General features: G+C 39.5%; 1 protein-coding gene across 5 annotated transcripts in view; it reads left to right on the top strand.

Moving 5' to 3' along the window:
* Positions 1-21,239, top strand: part of NAPEPLD (N-acyl phosphatidylethanolamine phospholipase D) — a 23,352-nt gene continuing 2,113 nt past the window's right edge. Inside the window, exons 1-5 of one of the 5 annotated variants that reach the window (XM_042792864.1) lie at positions 320-624; positions 2,335-2,370; positions 11,812-12,124; positions 19,140-19,786; positions 20,852-20,966. In XM_042792864.1, the coding sequence (XP_042648798.1) occupies positions 410-624; positions 2,335-2,370; positions 11,812-12,124; positions 19,140-19,786; positions 20,852-20,966 (1,326 nt within the window). In that variant the 5' untranslated portion in view covers positions 320-409. The other 4 variants (XM_042792865.1, XM_042792867.1, XM_009968525.3 and 1 more) reach the window with 4 other exon arrangements.

The raw sequence follows: 21,239 nt of genomic DNA on the forward strand, positions 1-21,239 counted from the left end.
ACGAGCGTAGAGAGGGGACGAGGCGATGGCCGCGACCCAGCACGGGGAGAAACTTGGGCACAAGTTTTAACTTTCTAAAGCAGCAGGAAGGGCCGCGGGGGTAGCGCGGCCTCGCCCGGGCACCGCTTCAGGTTCCCGAGAAAACCGAATCTAGGAAAGTTTTCACTGCAGCGCCGAGGGGTCCGAGCAGCCCGTACTCCCAAAGGAGACGGCGGGCAGCGTTCACCGACCATCGGAGCCGGCGGGGAGCGGAACCGAGTGCTTCCCTTTCCCCGGTGCCAACGAGCGGCCCGGCCTCCGGCGGCAGCGATGCGCTGGCGACCTCGCCGCGGCTCCCTCAGCGCCGGCCCCCCCCCCGCCGCCATCTTGCTGAGGGGCCGGCGGGCGGCCCGCGGAGCCGCCGGGCGCCATGGCGAGGGGCCGGGCGCTGTGGAGCCGCTGCCCGCGGCTCGCCGCGCTACCCTCAGCGGCGGGCGTGCCAGGTGCGAAGCCGCTGTCGTTCAACGGCTCCTGCTGGAGAGCCGCGGAGCCGCCGCGGAGGGGGTGGAGCGGCACCATGGAGGAGGAGGAGGAGGAGGAGAAGGAGGAGGACGAGACTTCCCAGGGGCAGCGGCAGCGCGGGAGGTGAGCGGCGCTCCGGGGGCGGGGGGTCGCTGCCCCCGCGCCTTCCTGTGGGCAGGGAGGGACCGAGCAGAGGCTGAACGGCGGCTCCCGCCCCGGGGGAGAGGCACCTGCCCGCCCTGTGGCTTCCAAAGCCCGGTCGGGAGGGCAGCGCGGCGCCGCGCACCTGCTCCGAGCGCGGCAGCCGGGCTCGCCAGCCGTGCGGTGGTCCCGCCGGGTGAGTGTGGCGGGGCGGGCCGGGCCGGGCCGGGCCGGGCTGCGCTGTGGGGGGCCGCGGGGCAGAGCGAGCGCGGGCGTCCCGCTCGCAAAAGCGAAGCGGTGGGCGAGGTGCCGGGGGCCGCCCGGGAGCGGTCGTGGGACCCGGCTCCATCCTGCGCTGCCCGGCCCCTGAGGAGGCGGGCGGCGGGGCGGGAGCCGGCCCGGCCCGGGGAGCGCTGCCCCGGGGCTCGGCGACTCGCCCCGACTCGCCGCTGGGACCGGGAGATCCTTCCACGGCGGTGACAGAAGAAAAATACTGGAAGAGAAGTGGAAACTAAAAGTCCTGTCCGTAAATTGCCAGGACAGCATGCTGCAGTAGCGCTCGGAAAGAAACAAGTTATATAATCGCCCATAAATAAAAATACGCTTCATGGTATTGATGGTTTAGTGAATGCTTTGCATTGAAGAGGAGGCACGTACAGATGTTTATCGCGAGCATTTTTGTTGCGTTGTATAGTGAGAAGTGAAAGATATTAATACGGTCATTTAACGTAATTAGTTCAGTCAGGTAATCTCAACGATCGGCAGTTATCTCTAGTAAGGATTTAGGGAAGGTATTTGTTGAATGTCTTGGCAGCATGCAGCTAAATTCAGATTAAACTTCTGCAGCAGTGATTTTTCTAGTGATGATTATGATTTCTTACTCTGCTAAATGGAGATTATGAAACAAGTTTTCAGTTTTGCTTAGGTACTTTTCCTTTATTTTTCAAACCACGCTGACTAAAGTGACATCAAAAAATAAAGATAATGACAGGAAAATCACTTCTGTTTTCTGGCAAAAGTCCCTTGAAGAGAGTCATGCATTTTTTTAATACATAGTATCAGCTTTATCAGTTAACAAAGTAGGAAGCCTGATTCATTAGATAGGCAAGACTTTCAGGAAGACAAGAAGAAATATGATTTTTATCTTATTAATGCAAGAATTACCGCAAGAGTTGCTTTAGAAATGCCCCAAATGATCTGAAATTGAAATATCTATTATAAAAAGATAAGGGGAGTTTTGAATGCCTGGAGATTGGAAAGCCCTGTCTGACTCATTTGCTGTGATGGAGAGGAGGAAGTAAGAAATGTTAGTGAAACTGTTCAAGTATAAATAACAGTTAATTTGGCTTCAGCTCGGTCAGCCCCAAAAGAGATCTGCATTCTTTTTAAAAGGAAGCAATCAATTTTTATTTTTATTATTTTCTTCATTTGTATTAACTAAGTAGATTTGAGGAATTACCTCAGCCTTTATAAACTCAAGATTGAACCCAAACTGCTGATTTTCCCACTCAGAAATAACTTTTATTTTCTGCAAATGGGAAGGCAATTGTTTTGTCTATGAGAAAAATGCAAAGGCTGCCATATTAATTAGCGCCTTTATATGTAGCACCTGCTATGAAAATATTTTTCCTTTTGTCACACCTGTGAATCCCTTTCTGACCTCCTTTTTTTTTTTTTTTTTTTTTTTTTTAGAATCCTACTTCTAATACACTCAGAGCCAGGACCAAGGTAAATAACCTGGTCATCTTGTGTCTAAATGCATCTTCTTCAAGTAAAAAGAATTTTTCTGTAAACCAAAAGTTGCACTTGGTTTGAATATTCTTAGAAAATCTAGGAAAAAAGTTACATGATATTACTGATTGCATGTAATATCTTAGTATTTAGCAGCTGTATAAAGATGGGGTGATTTGGGTTTGAATAGCATACAGCTGTGCCCAAGCAGATAAACTTTACAAAGCTATTCAGCAAAGAGAATTGGGCATTACTAAGTGACACTGTGAAAACCCTTTGCTGCCATTGTGTCCCTCCTGTGAAAAACAAGGTTTGATAAGATGTTGTGTGAGTGAAAAGTCAAGTGGTAAGGAATGTATATCAACAATTTTTCTTGTCTAAGACCTGTTACTATGGTTGGAGCTAGTAGTGCTACTGTCTGCTGAGTAAGGCTTATGACAGGAATTCAGTTCTTATTGTTTATAATCTTTAGAAATAGTATCAGTTGTTTTGGCAGAAATCTCCCATGCTGTGGACTGGTTTTTGAGGGAGGGTTTCAGTGAGCTTCAGCTGTTTCTCATAATGAGATCATGGCAATAACAAGTTGTTTATGTGTGTTTAAGTTAAACACTTTGTCTCCTTAAAACACCTACATGTTTAGGATGATGCCTCCAAAATTACTAGATGGCTTACATTTGTATTGGAAAGGTGCCTTGACTCTTCCATAAGAAAAAGAAACCACCACCAAACCAAGCAACTTCAAAATTAACACTTTTGTTGTTGACTAACAACCAAAGCAATTTGCATTTCATTTAGAGTACATGAAGAGACATCATAATCTAGAGTCATGGGGAAAGAATAGAAGGCTACTTACATAAAGGAAAAAGGGTTGTCCTGAAAAATGCTAATGTGTTGTGACATTTTCAGTTTCCTTGGGTATTTGTTTTTTACTGAGTCTGGTGTTCTATCATTTAGAATTTGTTTTAGTGGCTGTGTTTCAGTTAAAGAACCATAAGGGTGCTATATTGCATATGCTTTCTGGCTTTTCAGTATGAAGTTTTGGAGATTCAAACCTTTTATGTTGGAAAGGCTGATGACCTTCTAGTTTAACTCATGTGAAAGATGGTATTTGAACAGTTTCATTCAAGAAAAACTCGTTCAACAAAGAAAAACTTCTAATTTCCTTAACTGACCTGTTAACGATTTGTTTGGATTTCAATAAGTTTGAAGTCAAACATTATAAACAGTTCTATAAAATCCATATAACTATGGGGTGTGTGTACATTCATACACAGGCAGAGGGAGAGAGAGAATGTTGCTGGGACAAGCAGAAGTTGAGTTTATGTTGAAATATAAGTAGATGTACAAAGAATTTAGGGAAGTAGTTCTATATTGTGGAGTAATGACATCGAGTCCTATGTGCTTGGGCTTTGAACTGAAGAGAGGAAGTCAAATAGACAAGCATTTAAATATGTATATAAACAAAATTGTATGACTGTGTGTTAAAAAAAAATTAAAGCTAGTTTAGTGCTTGGGTGTTGCTGTACTTCCTGAACAACTGAGATTTTATGGGGTTTTGAAGGATGATTCTCCGTGTGAGTCTAGAGAAAGTTTGCATAGGACTTTGTTCCTTTCTGCATAGAGAGAAAAGGAAAAAGAAAATTAAAAGGCTTCGTAAATGAGGTGGAGATAGCAGTTGTGCAGTTGCAGACATAAAAGTGCCAGAGTTGACTATAAGTGAACTGCTTCAGATCCTGCTTTGCCACGTGGATCCTTCGGATCAAGGTTTTAGCATGATTTCTATGCATTTTTATGGAAACAGTTCTTACCTTGCCTATGTGGCCATGTCCTTTGAAGGATATCAGATTTCTACCGTAGTATGTTCTAGTGAAGCCTTAGTTTCATTACATGTAGTAGTGTTTATTTTTAGTCAGATCTAATTGACATAAGTTGATAGATGGGAAACCTTTACCATCGGGATGGAGTGCGAGCTTGTAATATATTAAAACTTCATTTTAATTAAGAAAAACCCGTGCTAACAGCTTCAATGTTACATAATAACTTCAAATATTAAACCCAAGATGCATCGGCTGCTAATACATGGGAGTGGCTAAAGTGTGTTTCTAAATGATAAGCTTTAAAGTTTGGTTGTTTTTTCTAACAGACCCATCCTGGAAAGGTTTGCCTGTGTTATTAACTGTAGTCATAACCATAGACCAATTGAAACTAATGAGCTACTCATTTGCATAAATACTTACAGGAATAGAGCTGGTGCCAGAACACTAAAGTTTGTACCGTCCTGTAGCTGGGTTGGTACAAGTTACACGTTTGCTCTTTTGGAAAAGCTTTATTGAATTTCTGTACAAGTGTGAAGGGCCATCCAGGGACGTTATCATTGCTGTTGGAATCCACTGTTTATCTGCCCAGCTGTGTGCATACGCTGTCTACTCTTATTTTTCTATTGATTTTAAAAATTGTCTGTGTTGATCCAGTGATCCAGTCATTGTCTTGCATACCATAACACAGCTGTAATGCACAAACGCTGCTTCTTTATGTTGTCAGCCTGAGTGCCGCAGAGCGGGTAAGAAAGCTTTCATTCCAGCTCTTGTTTTCCACAGTCTTTACTATACATTATGTAGTCATATGAAATTAGTTGTTTAGGGAGAGCAAAGGAAAGCACTTTCTGTTCTGGTGTAGGGAATATTGACTCCTGCTTTCCTTTGGTGACTGCTTCAGCAATAGCACAGAATTACGCTGCTCTTGTGATTAATCATAATGATAGTCTAGGCTGCTCTTTTAAATGTGGTGGCTGTGTTTTGGATACTTTTAATCAAGACTGCAGTAAAATATGAGGGTTTAGAGGGAAATAACTTATTTTAATAGCCTATATAGATAAAGAAATTGGCTACCGGGTCTGTCATCTCTGCTAATATGCGTGGTCACTATGGAGAACTACTGTCATAACCTAAACATAATATGCATGTAACAGAAAACTTCTTAATATTAAATACAGTTCGTAAACATGCTTGGGGACTACAAAGTGGTCATATTGGACAGGGACAGCCCCAACTGGGGCACCTGGAAACAAAGGGAAAATAGTTTTGTATTGTCCCAGTTCCAGGAAGAGGCATCTTTATGCAGTTGATACAACACCTGTAGCTGATCAGGTTTAACCAAGGGTTGAGAAATAGCTGGCTCCAGGTGCTACTGATGGACCTGACTCTAAAGGCGATTTGCATTTGTATCCAGAGGCATACAAGCGTGTAGCTGATAGGCACTCAGTGGCTATGAATAACTTTCTGTTGGTTTAGTTCCCTAACGAATGCCAGGAAAGTAGAGGTCGGAATGTGCAGTAACGGGAGTGGGCTGCCTTTTGGGTAGTAGGTAGCTCTAGAATTTGGTTATAATATGAAGCGTCACTTTCTGAGGAGGCAGCCAGAGAGCTTAAGCAGCATCAGTACTAAATGTGAATGAGCCTTGGATAGGGAATAGATTGAAAATTAAACATATTAAGGTCAGGGGGAACTGTTGAACTGAACTTAGACCTAACTTGGTGGTGAATGTAACTGAGCTACACTGAATGAATTCTAAATGGAGGGTATTTAATGAATTACTTTTTTTATAGCAGCACTGGCATAAGTAGTTTTTGTTTACAACAGTAAATTCCTGTTCTCACCCTTCCCTGTCCTAGCCAGTTTGTTTGTATAAACACTTGCATGGTTACACAGTGATGCAGGTGAATATTACCTGCTTGTCTAGGGGATGGGAACGTAAGAAATGACTATCAGCTAGATCAGTTTCTTGAACTAATTCACCATGTGGACACAAATGTTTGTTTTGGCAAGCCTGGGGGAGTAATGAGGGCAGAGATGAGTTGGCTTATGGTGGTGGCTGCTTAGGTAATACAGCTGTTGTAAGAATATGCCTAACAACAAACGACCGTGGGTAGATACTTCACATTTGTTTTATTTGTAACTATATTTTTTTTTCTCTGTTATGTCTAACTAAAATTTTGCTTTGTTTAACTGTTGATCCTGGGTAAGAACAGTAAAGGATTTATCCTAATTCTATGAGGTTGTTTATGGGGAGAGTTATTTCTGTTTCTGTTATGAACTCAGTTATTCATCTTTCTTTGACAGTACACAAGATCACTGTAGAGTCAGGATACTTCCAGATCTGTTAAGAACAGAGAAGAATTTGGCTGGCAGCCTATAGCTGTGCTGTGAAATGGGTACATCCAAGAATGGAAGAAGGCTGTACTATCATAGATTTTCTGCTTTGTGCATATTTGGAAAATGTGGAAAATAGGACATCAAACAGAATCTCAAGCTGGCTGTTAAAATATCAAATAATTTTAATCAAAATTTCTGCAATGCTTATTCTTGCTTGCAACTTTTAATGGAAAATTTATAAAAGTGTTTATAGATCCCCTGGTTGTAAGCTTGAGAGATCTTCTTTGTGTGAAATCCTAAGACTAAAAGTGTCTGGAATTGCTGTTGCAACTGCTGTTGCAGTCATAAAAAAGTATGTATAGTGAAAGAAAACTTCCAAGTTGCATAGAATTATATGGTTTGCAGAAAGCTCACGTTCTTGCTTTGATAAGTCTACTGTGGTATGATGAACAGCCTGAAGTACTGCACAATAAAAGTTTAAATACATTCAGAATTTTCCAGTCTCAAACTGTTCATTAATTAAAGCAGACAATTCCAGACCTGAAGGGAAAAGCACAGTGAAACTTAGCTGGCAGTCGTTTGATAGTTGAGCGTGCAGGTGCCTTTTTTATAAAAAGTACTTATATGTTCCCTAGTGTCTGCATATACCTTATCTTTTAGCTGTAATACATCTTTTTTTTTTTTTTTTTTTTTTAAGTTTCAAGCCAAAAAGTATGCTTTTTGCAGTAATAAATATCTATGTTGAAAGAAAATTTGCAAGTTGTATAGCAGTATATGGCTCAGATTCTTGCTTTGGTAAAGCTACAAAGGTGTGAGTTTGCTAGGAATTGTGTGCTGTCCCTTTTAGGTGATGTGTAGTGCAGCCCAGTTCTGGAGATAGTCTATACAAAGAGACAGTGATTAGAAATGAACCAAAAGTGTTGCTTCAAAAATAAGGAAAATTAAGGCTATCTGGAAATCTATGGAATGTTTGCAAGGTAAGTGTAAAGTTTTGTGGATGTTACTGGGTTCCAGTAAACCATAGCTTCATAGTAACTCTTTCTTAAACTTTCTGGCTTATGGATTTGTTACATAAGGACCACATTTATGTGGAGAAAAGAAGGATAAATCTGTTCTGGCAGACTTCATGGTTAGTAGCATGTCTGTGTGCTTAGTAGGGCGAACTACCTCCATTTCAGTTGTGGAGTAGTGGATGTTAGAGAAGACTGAGTGGAAAAGGTGAAGACTAAAACAGTAGATTTTATGTTGATGCATTTCTTCAAATAAAGTTAAAATAATTTGTCTTGAAGCTCTGCTGTGTTTAAATAAATATTTTAATGCCAGAATGCTTCTTGTAATGTTAATTATCCTGTTTCCAGCCTTCTTTTAGGACAGAAAGTCTTAAAATATTTAGTTAAACTTTTAATTATTTTCCTAAATAAACAGAATACTTGAAACCAAAATACTTGTATCCAAGTTTTCAGTTATATAAACAATGCTAAAATAAACACTTGACCTCTAACCTGTTGTCCTAAGGGCTCTATCCTGTTTGCAGGTGTAAGCCTGTTTACTGGGACATAAGGTGTGTTTTCCATGCTGTGTCCTGCTCGATCTACAACTTCTCTCTTGCTTTGTACTAGGGACCCCTTAATGTTTGGTACTGAAAAAGCCAGTTATGTGAGCTCTGCATTATGACTCATGTTAGGCTTTATCCTATTCATCAGACACTGGTGTTCTTCCCCCTCTGTCTAGAATACCTTCTGGCCTCATGGATTTGGCATGACTAATGGTCTCCTTTACTAGTTTGTACGTCTTGGGTTTGTTTCCTTTTCTGAATTCAGTTGAAACAGTAAAGCATCTCTGAGCACAGAGTGGTTGTGTTGCATCTTGCCTGAGCCCTTCTTACAGATGGTGGCAATCCACTTGCCCTTGTTGGGGTATAAGTCACCTCGTCCCGAGGGATGAGTTCTGTTTGTTAAGAAAGCAGTTTAATGCTTTTAAGTAATTAGTAGTTTTCTTATTTGTTTAAAAGAGTGGAAAATAGAAAATTTCTTGTGGAACCTTACAATAACAAATATTCACCAAGGACGTGAGCCTTCCCTCTGCCCCTTCCAAGTAAACACAACTCTACTCCAGTTTGATTTTGGTGTCTCTATTGCTCATAATTTGGCTGAAAATCCACTGCTTAAATTCATTTCCCAAGTGCCAAACTATTATTTGGGGAGGGGAAGAATTCAGGAAAACTGGATGAAAAATCAGCTCATTTCTGATTTTCTAATATTTAAAATATACCTGCCAAATCTCCTTGTATGTAGAAGATTTCTTTTGCAAAAGGGTAAGAATCTCCTCGGAATAATAACCAGTTGAGTTTTATTTTAAGCTAATGATTACCATCTTTCAAGAAACGATCACCTACAATTTTTATAACAAGAAAAAATAGATTTCTTTTACTGTATCCCATGAATATTCTAGAATATATTTTACCACTTTAAAGGAAACAGAAATCAACTGGCAAAATTGATACTTCAAAGGAATCTATAGTTCATCAGGATACTTTGTCAGTTAATTGTTTGTAAATGTGTCCCTTTCTTATGCATGTAAAAGGGTTTAAAGTATTCTGTGAGCACTGAGGTCTTTTATCACTTCAGTTGCTTATGGAATACTAATGAAAGTCATGTATGTGCATCATGTGGAAAATATGTTGGCAGACAGATACCTGCAGTGCCTTAAATGCTTTGGCATTGTCTTTGTTTAATCAGCATAGTTGATCCTTGCTTCCCCTAGAGGTTTATACTTTCAGAATAAGATCAAAGGTTTATATGAAAATTTAAGCAAAAGTAGAATTCACCTATTTTAGAGATGAATGAATAGATAAACGGAAGCTTAAAAATAAAACCTTAGGCACTCCAGTCTCTAATATAAAATGTCTTGTGGGAATAATAATTACGGGAGTTATATATATTTAAAAATCAGACATCTGAGATGTTAACAGAAGAATTTCCTGGAATTAAATACCTATCTAATTAAACTTTTGTGATTTGTTTTCATGATGCTTTCTAGAAGAGTAGATGTTTTATACTGTGTCTGCGTGCTTTGCTAAATTAGTAAGATGACTTGGCATTGAAAATGCTCTTTGAAGAATGCCAAAAAAACCCCCAACCCTCTTAAGTTAAAGTAACAGTTAAAATATATATTACAATTTTGAGGGTGTACCATCTGCCGTTTTGTGGTGCTGATTATGTCTGTTACCATTACCATTATGTCTGTTACCATTACCATTATGTCTGTTACCATTACCATTATGTCTGCTTAAAATGGTATAGACAAGTTGAGTGGCTGTTCCGTTGAAGGCTGATTCTAGTAAATGTGTAGTGGAATAGAGAAAAGATCCTTAGAGCATCAACAGTTAAATTAAAATTATGGTGCAGGTGTGGTATCTTATTGATAAATAGAAAATATCTGAATGGAGTGGTTTCAGTAAAACTACAGGGAAACTAGAGTACAAAGCAATTGCATTAAAACAAGATTATGACCAAAGGTGCTACTTATAAAAAAACCATCAGCAGTGTTTTCTGAACATTGTTCATGCTTCTTTATCAGAAGTGAATTTTGATGTGTTAATGTTTTATTTCTGCTGTGTGGCAAAATAATGGTTCTTTTGTTAAGAAAATTTCACAATATTTATTAATTGTCTTATCTTTTCAATTGACACCATATTTTCTATTTAGTAATCGGTTGTTGAAATAGCAGGAACAGGCTCTGCTTTTGAAGTTGGAGCATCACCAGTAAATGTATTTGGGTTCAATTTGATAATACTTCTTATATGTGTGTAAAATATTTGCTGTAGTATTACAGTGACAATATATTTCTTTTTCCCTGTACTTATGAGGGGCACAGTGAGTTATGCAATTTCTGTGGGCTTTAATTCTGTTCTCTGAAAATGTTGTTTGAGTGGACTGGCTTTGGTGCATCAACCCAGTGCTTCTCATATGAGTATACAGCTAACGTTTGAGCATCTGAGTTTGTGAAATAGTAGCTAAGCTAAAGCATGTGGTGGAGAGTTTTCCACAGCACAAACGTCACAATTTCTTATTAAAAATTATTCCGTGCCTAAGCAGTATATCATGCTGTCTGTTCATTACTGGTCACCTTCTAGTTATTACCAGGTAGAATTTGTAAGTACCAAAAAGATGTGTACTTTTTAAAATAGCATCCTATTAAAAAAAAAAACAAAAAAAAAACAAAACAAAACAAAAACAAAAACAAACAAACAAACAAAAAAAAAACAAACAAAAACCAAAACCCAAAAAAACCCTGTCAGAACTGAAATGTTGAAAGTAAATATAGAAACTGAAGCATTTAGCTTCAACTGAATTGCTTCATCAACTTTTAAAATAAAATAGGGATATTTATTTTTTCTACCATGGATATAATGAGATTAATAGGATTCCGTATTCCTAAACTCTTCAACTCTGAAGTGCAGTTTGGATTAAGAGACTGACTACTGAGTTCACAGTTTTCTAAGAAATGTACCAGAATTGTGACTTTATCTAAATAAGCTTTTCTTCAGTTATTTTCTAACTTTTTTGTATTTCACAATGGAATTTAGAACAGACATTGCAGCCATGATTTATTTGAGATGTTCTAATTTTCTGTGGCTTTTCACTAGTTGGTTCTGTTAAATGTATCAAAATTGTATTTGAAACAATTACTTTCACTGTTATTACAATAAGCTTTTCCTTCATTTGGGGCAAAATAGGAAATAGAACCAAATGTCTTGTGTTCTGACTTTTCTACATGTATATGCATCTTGTTGGTATAAGTAATGTGTTATTAATGCTACATGAGGCTGCTGCTCTTACTACAAAACAGTCATCGTATAGGCAAATCCTAATGTACTGTACGGTTCCTGTATCTATTGGACAACTTTGCAGGACTGTATTATATCAGGCACTAAATGTCATAAATTTCAGGAGGAACTCGCTATTCTTCCAAAATGTAAATTAAGAAACCCTTCCCCCTCACTCTTGCAGTTGGTAGATAATAGTGTTAGTATCTGAAGCTGTGCATGCTGGGGAGTAGAATTCTGCCTGAACTACAAAGAGATCTCATGTCTGCTTGCCACAGCTTGTTTTTGAAGTCTTTTGTGTAATAGAACTGTTTTAAAAGCATATTTTGTTGAGGAAAAAATACAGTAGATCATAAAATGAGAAGGGCAGGCTTGTTTCTAATGTGTGTGAGAACATTCAGTCTTATGAATAGTGGTGTTAGTCCAAGAAAAGATTCATTAATTTAAAATTTATTTTAGTTCTCCTCAAAAAGATATGGATAAGAAAACGGATGAAGAGCAGCCTCTGACTGCGTGTAACCAGTACCCTAAAGAAGCAGTGAGGAAACGTCAGAATTCAGGTCGAGGTTCCAGGGGCAGTGATTCTTCCAGGACCTCCAGGAAAAGCTTCAGACTGGACTACAGATTAGAAGAAGATGTAACTAAATCAAAAAGGGGCAAAGATGGGAAATTTGTCAACCCGTGGCCAACATGGAAATCACCAACCTTGCCAAATATTTTGAAATGGTCCCTCATGGAAAAAAATAACAGCAATGTGCCATGCTCAAAGCAGGTAAATAGTAGCATGTTTTCTCTTCTTGACTTAGACTTCTTTTTCCTCTGCTCTAGTTGATAAAATAGGACAGTTTCTAACTAATACTTAGTAAGCATCTTTTGGAGACTTTTCTAAGTCATGCTTTTTTGATTTTATTATCACTTTTTCTTTTCAGAAGTTGGGGTAATACTTTCTACCTCTTTAATTTTAATTTTTTTCTCATTTCTTTTAGTTCCATATCTTTTGATTTATCCAGCTCAGTTTATATATACAAGAACAATAAAAATGTCCCCCTAGTTAATTCATAAATCACACTTACACTCTTATGAAGCATACTTCATGTTATGTGACATAGCTGTGGCATATCTAATCTTTAAAGTGTTGCCTTTTTTTTTTTTTTTTTTCCAGACTGCCATTTACTACATACATTGCATCTTTTTCCTAAAAATGTAATAAACAGTTGCTGTCATTTACTTATGGAAGTCTTTGCAAATCTATGTTTTTCTGGTTTGGTACACCAGGTATTTTAAATTGCATATGTTAAAACTAACCTAAGCAAGTATTTGTACTGAAATACTGAAGGTACAGTAGCAGTTTACTGGGAAACACTGTTACTTGTTCTTGGTGCATTGCTTCTGTCAGATATCCTATATAAAGAAGGAAGTTTCTTTTCCATGAAGAATAATGGATACTGAAAAGCTGCAGGTTATCTTTGTGGCCACAAGAAGTGTTATGATGGCTACAGTTCTGGCAGCTAGTATTTACTTCCTGATGTATTTTCTAATGTGTTGACTGCACTCAGAAAAGCTGTGCTGAAGGGTGCAGAACCAGGGAAAGCATTTTTGAACAAATAGGTGTTAATAATACTTTTAAGCATCCAAGAAGGCATGCATAAGCTATAAATCTCACAGTCAGTATTTAGCAAAAAGCTTACACTTTTGAGTTTTATCTTCTATTAATTACCTGCGAAGGAAGGAGTTTGATCAGCTTTACAGACAGGAAAGCCACATTACTTATTAACACATGATGGTCAGGGGTTTTCTTTAAGGATATGTGGTATGAAACATATCTAAGGGAGAAATAATCTTGGCTGTAATTGTTCTATTATAATAATTTGACTTCAGAAGGAAGCACAGCAAACCTATGTTGGTCTTGGGATCCCTTCCGACAATTTACTGTTTTAAATTTGGTGTCTTGCTTCTAGACATTATCTGCACCTTGTAGTAGTAACAGCAGTTGTGTCTCAGTGTGTACAGCTTCCTAGGCAATGTGCTGCACTGTGACACTTTGGCTACGTTTGTCAAATTCATGACTTGGCATTTTCAATGCCCTTTGGCTGCTGCCCTATTCCAGATGTATACAATAGGCTTTGTATCTTGCCAGCACCAGTCAGAAGCCCAGTTAGTGACTGAAGTACCTAGAAGGCAGTGCTAAGGTGTGCTACAGAGTGCAGAATATACAGCTTCCTGATGGCAGTGGAGAACTGCAGCACTCCCCTTTTAATTTACAGATTATCCCTGCAATAAAGGATGATTATAAAGAAATCCACACTGTACCAGTTGTAAAGCTGTTTCTCTGACCCACTTGGAATTCATTTTGGACTAAATTTATTGCTTTGCATATGAATTATTTTTCATTAAATGCCTGGAATTATTGAAGAGCTCAGTGGAGTAAATCAGAAATAGAAAAACCTAGGTAGGGGTCAATGAAATGCACTTTTGGAGTCCTCAGCCGTTTTGATGCTTCTTCCAGCTATATTTGTTCCATACTGAAATCAACATGTAAAGCACTTCTCAGTTTATTTAAAATTCAAACTAAGGGCTCCATGCTTTATTTAGCACTACTAGATAGCATGTCCTTTGAGCAGACTCCTACTTTAATTTCCACATTGAGTGTGCCTAGTGATACCCTGCTATGCTGGGCAGGTTCAGTTTATCTGTACAAAGTGCTTTGCATATGTAAAAAAAAGGCATATTATCCAGGATATATACTTCAGTGTGTAAAAGCTATATGTATTATAATCATGCCTTCACAACAAGCCTGTATCATTATCCAGAATGCATAGACTTCTTGTATTTTCATTACAGTCTTTATTAGTAACTTTTTTTCAGTGCTGTTAGAGTATTTTTAGTTGTTGGATCAACAATTTAGATTGTTCTAATTTCTGTAAAATCCAGTGGTATTCCAGTACGCACTAAGCACCAAGAATCCTAAGCTAATTAGCTAGTCTTACCAAAGCCTGTCATGTGTTTCTTCTTGCTTTGCATTAGGACGGAAAGAACATGGGAGGGGAGAAGGGGCACAGCAGGATGAATTTTTGTATTACTCCAGTGATGAAGATAAGACAGTATTAGGCACGTTTTGCTTCTATAGGTAGCTGATTTGACATTAATGCCAGATTTCAAAGATCTGTTAGAATTCTTGTAGTATTAATATGTTTCTGGCTAGTCTGACAGAGAACAAAATGTACTATAGCAGGATAAAAGTTCCATAAAATTATGTATTTCGTTCATTGTGTTGTTTTATCCTGTTGTGTGAGTTTTAAGAATTTCATATGAAGTATACTGCCAATAGAACTTGTGTTCTAGTTTGAAATCTTAGAGTTGAGTAATGAGTCCTTGCTGCTTTAAAAGGTAATTCTGGGGATTTTACTGTACTTTGGTAAAATATTAAAAAAACAAAACAAAACAAACAAAAAAGACAAACAAACAAACAAAAAAACCCAAATAGCCCAAAACACAAAACCCATGCCCCAAGAAGTAATTTCTTTGGCTGTTTCCCTGTGTGATTTACTATGATAGCTTAACAAATGTCTGATTTCTGATCTCATCCTCTGAGGTATCATCGATTTGGATCAGAGGCCTGTGTATCACAAACATGTAGGTCTCATACAGAGTCCATGCTTTCCAAGATACACTTCCTTTGTGCTCTTGGTTTGCCTTAGCTTTTGTTCACAGAATTTCATTTAAATAGGTCAGGATACCAGTTGTTCAAACTGTGCTACTCTTTATTTGTCAGTCTTTCTGTCCATGTGTCCTTTGCAAATGCTGTTTATAGTGGTTAGTTCTACCTTTAAATCAACTATTTGAAATACTTAATAGTGTTGATCCTAGTGACATCCCTGTAATGTCTTAATAGTGCACATGGGTTGTTTTACCCCGGTAGGCAGCCAAGCCCCACACAGCCGCTTGCTCACTCCCCCCACTGGGATGGGGGAGAGAATTGGAAGGGCAGAAGTGTAAAAACTTATGGGTTGAGATAAAGGCAGCTTAATAGGTAAAGCAAAAGCTGTGCGTGCAAACAAAGCAAAGTAAGAAATTAATTAATTCCTTCCCAGTGACAGGCAGGTGTTCTGCCATCTCCAGGAAACCAGGGCTCCATCATGTGTAACGGTTACTTGGGAAGACAAAACGCCATCGCTCCCAACATCCCCCCTTTTCTCCTTCCCCCAGCTTTTATTGCTGAGCACAAAGCCATATGGCACAGAGCACAACTCTGGTGAGTTGGGATCACCTGTCCTGGCTGGGTCCCTTCCCAACTTCTCATGCACCCTCAGCCTACTGGCTTTGGTGCTGCGTAAGCACTGATCAGCAATAGCTAAAACATTAGGCTGTTACCAACACTGTTTTTAGCACAAACCCAAAACATAGCACCATAGGAACACTAGGAAGAAAATTAACTATCCCGGCCAAAACTAGTACAAGATATTTGAGTTCAGGTTAATAACTTAATTGTCCACATCTGCTAATTAGCCAGTTCTTCATCCATTTAGTAGTGTTTATTAATATTGCATTATGCTAATTTAAAAACCTAGTTTGTGTCAAATATCAGCAAAAATAAAGTGGATTCATTTAGAGTTCTCAGAATAATTTGTAGTCTACCTCTAAAACCAGCTACTTAAAAAGAACGTTTTCCATGAAAAATGTACTTACTGACCTAAATTGCATTATGACAATTAATTATTAAGTTCCGTATCTGAGTTTAATTTCTTTGATATAATCTGATTTCTTGACTTAATCATGTGTAATTTGGTGGGTTGTTCTAATTCCCATTTTTGAGTATTATGTTAGTTTTATGGATCTTCTACTCATTTTTTTAATTGAAGCATCACAATATAACATAATATAATCTGTGGCTCAGATTTCCACTGCCAGTGTCGTTCCCCCGTACTTAGAATGAAATAGTGTCATGGTTTGAGCCCAGAGCACAACTGCGCATCATGCAGCCACTCACTCACTCTTTACCCCTTAGGAATGGGAAGGAGAAAATGAAGTGAAAGTCTCTGGAATTGAGACAGGGAGGGGTGGCTCACCCATTATGGTCCCAGGACTCAAAAGAACATCACTAATTCAGACACTAACAACAGTACTTAATGGAGTGAGACAGTGAGGGGCATTATTAAATCTTAAAAACACCTGCCCCCACCCCTCCCTTCTTCCTGGGCTCAGCTTTGTTGCTGATTTGTTTACCTCCTCCCCTCCGGTGGCATAGGGGGGCAGGGAATGGGGGTTACAGTCAGTCCACTGCTCCTCCTTCCTCGCCGGGAGGACTCCTCTCATTCTCCCCTGCTCTAGCCTGGTGTCCTTCTCACAGGAGACAGTCCTTCATGAACTTTCACTGGCGTGAGTCCTTCCCACAGGGTGCAGCTGTTCCCACACTGCTCCGGTGTGGGTCAGCCCTGTGTGTTGCAGTCCTCCCAGCACTGAACTACAACAGCGGGGGCTTCTTCCCACAGAGTCCCAGCCTCCTTCAGGCACAGACACCTGCTCTGGTGTGAGGTTCTCCTCAGGCTGCAGGTGGGCATCTGCTCCACCGGGGACCTCTATGGGTGGCAGGGGGACAGCCTGCCCTCACCACGGGCTGCAGGGGAGTCTCTGCTCTGGTGCACCTTCATCCACTCTTCCTCCTTTCTTCTACTGACCTCAGTGTTCACATAGGTGTCTTCTTCCCAACTCCCACGTTCCCCTTCTTAAATACATGATCACAGAGGCGCAGCCACCACTGCTAATTGGCTCAGCCTTGGTGCAGAGGCGGGTCCAACTTGGAGCTGGGGGAGCTTCAAGAAGCTTCTCACAGGAGCTACCACTGTAACCCCCTCCCCTGCTGCCAAAAAACCCTGTCACACAGACTCAGCACAAATAGAGATAAGAAAGGGATGCTTCTTTCTTGGAGAAGCAGCATCTTGCCTCAGTCTAATACTCATACTTTGTTTATTCTTGTATGAATTGATTGTATTGTACTAAACTTATGTTCAGCTTGACAGAAGGTTGTCTATTTCTCATTCCTGGAGACAGTAATGAAACTTTTTCAATATACCTGTCATGTCTATTAGTCCTCAGAAAAATCAATTTCATTCATATTTTATTACTTACAGAAGAATTGCGGGGGGGGTGGGGGTGGGGTGGGGTGGGTGCGGAATGTGTGTGTGTTTTGGTTTTCCCTAACATATGCCCTCCAAATCAATAAAATCTTGTGGAGAAAGTAACTTTCCTGAAGCTGTCAGGACTATTTTAACAAGGGAAATCCTAGACTTCTTAACTGTCAGAGCATCAGCTGGTCTTTTAAGGGAGCGGAGGTCAGCTCTGTGTAAGCTTGGTGATAGCACTGATCAAGTATCATAGACCTAGAAAATGAGAGCAGCAACCGTGGCAGGGAGAACTTGATTATGAACCAGAAGTGCTGGAACATCTGTGATTAGCAGGGAGAGAAGAGTGTCAGTTCTTCTAAAGTGACGTGAGGAGTTCAGACTAGAGCTGTTTGAGAGGAGATCCTTAGCCACATTGTGGCAGAGCTGGAGGTGGTCAGAAGACATTTTGTTTGGGTATTTTTTATAATAGGAAAACTTTTTATTTATTACAAATAAAACTTCTGCATAAGCATCTCAACCAAACTGCAGTAAAGAATGTAACTGGTTCAAAATGAGAGAATGAGTAGTGGCTGGATGATGAGTTTCAGTAGGTAATGTACAACCATGGCTTCCTTTGTGCCAACTTGAGGCTACACACAGAGTCAAATTTGGAAGCTGATTGAACTGAAAGCTCTCTCTTTTCTTTCTCTGGATTTATATTCAGCTGGCTCGGTTCTTTCACCCATCAGACTTTATTGAGGATGGCGTGAGTATATATGCTGGAACAAGAGGGGGGGTGGGAGAAGGTTTCCATAACTTCGTTACACAGGAGTATGCATTTAGGTTGATTTGAAGTCATTCATGGGACTGCACCCTGAACATATAGAGAGATCAGTACAGTGATTTATTCAGTAATAATTAAACTTTAATTACCTTGAAGGCTTCAATAAAACATCACGAAAAGCATAGCTAAGTGCCTTAAGGTCCATCTTAAAAATGAGTTTGTGTTTTATGAATGTTCACTGAATTATTGGCAGGATGGGAAGAGAGAATCATAAAAGCTAACATTAGCTGAGTGAGGTTAACCTCCATGTGCTACTTCCCTATGTAATGGGGAGAGAGGGAGGATCTGCTAAAGGCTAACAGAACAGAGCTTTTGTGGAGTGCTGTTGGGAACGTGGCATTCTCTTTCATCCGTGGGTTTGCGACTTGTTTGTGCTGGGACTTAGGGGATGCATCATTTAGTTGCACAAGCTAAACGTGAGCATTTCTTACAGCAACAGAGTGTGTATATATATATATATATATTCTTTTCCAAGTCAGGAAGGCCAACCACTTGCAAAGCCTTTCCCACGATGCTGTTGGTGCCTTGCAGTGCTTTCACTTCAATGCTTTGAGACTCTCTTTCTCTATTAGGAGGTCTTGTGGCCTGATGGGATGCTCTCAAGCTCTCTCTTTTCTCTCTTGACAGAGAAGTGAAAATGTTACAAAAAAACAAAGATGAAACTAGAAGGAAGTAGCTGGGCCATTAAAAAGGCATTTGGTTTGTGTTACAGATCTCTGGTTGACTGAAAATATAAACAAAACACAAATTTTGACTGTAATGATTTGTGCCTTGTATGCAGTTTTTGTTCCACGGCCAAGTACATCCTGAAATCTCATGCATATTGTGTTCTTTTTTGCTAGGAACTCGATAAAGAGCTTCCAGTGTTAAAACCTTACTTTGTTCAAAAGCCAGAACTTGCTGGGAAGACAGGAACTGGTATGCGAGTCACATGGCTGGGACATGCCTCGGTTATGGTGGAAATGGATGAACTTATATTTCTTACTGACCCAATCTTCAGCCAGCGAGCTTCCCCTACTCAGCTGATGGGTCCCAAGCGCTTTCGAGGACCCCCATGCACAGTAGAGCAGCTCCCCAAAATAGATGCGGTCATGATCAGCCACACCCATTATGATCATTTGGACTACAACACTGTAACGAGTTTAAACGAACGCTTTGGGAGCGAGCTGCGCTGGTTTGTGCCGCTGGGGCTCTTGGACTGGATGCAGCGATGTGGTTGTGAGAATGTGATTGAACTGGATTGGTGGGAAGAAAACTGCGTCCCTGGTCATGATGCGGTAACTTTTGTCTTCACCCCTTCTCAACATTGGTGCAAAAGGACCGCGACAGATGACAACAAGGTTCTTTGGGGCAGCTGGTCTGTCTTGGGACCTTGGAATAGGTTTTTCTTTTCAGGAGATACTGGATATTGTGTTGCTTTTGAACAGATAGGTAAAAGGTTTGGACCTTTTGATCTTGCAGCCATCCCCATTGGAGCTTATGAACCAAGGTATGAAAATCAAAGTTTGGTCAAAATACATAAATTATATACTGATGAAAAAATACACCCGGAAGTGAAAACTGTAGGTATACTTTATTAAGAATATACAATAGAACAGAAGCAAAAGAAAATTGCTGAGTCAGGAGGACATTGCTGAATGACAAAAAAAAAAAAAGCAGGCAATCCGTAGAGAGAGCTGAAATGCCTATGATGCTAGCCTCTGTAAATGTGATATTCTTGGAGAGTTTTTCTTCAGTCTTAAGCACATCAAGGATGAATCAGCTTTCTTCCATGAAAAATGTTGAGTAAAAATCTGGAATTACTTTGTGGCTTTTTTTTCTGAAATAGTATCACTTACTCCAGCCCGTTTAGATGCATGCAATTTGCTGCATTTTTCTCTTGCTTCAGGCTTTATGATGTTTTTTTAACTTACCTGAAGATAAAGATAACTCCTTTATATAGAGCATGAATGGTCTGTTTGTTTAGGCATATATATCCTATTTATGACGGGCTATCTAAACTTTTAGATGATAACGCTCGTATAATGCTGGAAGCAAAGCATGTATAGGCTGGGAAAGGAAGATAGGAATCTGAATAACGTGGTAAAAATACAGTATCTTTCAAGAATTGCCAGGTTTTCTCTTCTGCTTTACCACTGTTCCCTTAGGCTATCTTCTGAAGCACACGCTGTTTGGTGTGCACTGCTAGCATGACATTTTTTCAGGAATGGATTTAAATCTATGGCCTTAATGCCTCAGGGCACCAGTAATATATCCTTATATTATTAAAAATACAGATAAGGAAATAGATTTGAAAAGAGGAGTGAAATACATGAAAAGCTGTTTCATGGATATGTTGGTATATTCCAGGTTATTGATTTTGAGTGTTCTGTATGTCATTCAGTCATATGTGCTCCATATTTGTTTTAGGTGAGCATTTGTTTTTTTGTTTTGTTTTGTGTGTGGTTTTTTTTTATTATTTTTTTTTACATTCTTTGCAAATTACCCAATGGAAGTAAAGAAGAAATCTTGCACTGATTTAGGTGACACAAAAATTTACTTTGTGTTTTCACAGGTGGTTTATGAAATACCAGCATGTGGATCCTGAAGAAGCAGTAAGAATCCATATTGATGTTCAAGCAAAGAAGTCTGTAGCAATTCATTGGGGAACATTTGCTTTAGCAAATGAGGTAAATTTCAACACTACATGAGTTCAGATTTCCTGAGTACACAGTCGTTAATGAAGCTTTGCTCCTGCAGTTAAACTTACTTCTTTGTAAATGTGTATTTAAAATGTAAGCTTTGTATGAATGAAAAGTTATTACTGTATGTACTGTAGTTAAAAACAATGTTTCGCTTTTCATAACTAATTACATAAAATATTTCCATGGTTAGCATTAATTTGAAAGTACAGAGTTAGTGAAACAAATGTGGAGGATTTCTGACATCCAAAACTGAGGAAC

Source organism: Tyto alba, unplaced genomic scaffold (assembly GCF_018691265.1).
Source record: "Tyto alba isolate M040663 unplaced genomic scaffold, T.alba_DEE_v4.0 Super-Scaffold_2, whole genome shotgun sequence".
In the NCBI taxonomy this organism is placed as follows: Eukaryota; Metazoa; Chordata; class Aves; order Strigiformes; family Tytonidae; genus Tyto; species Tyto alba.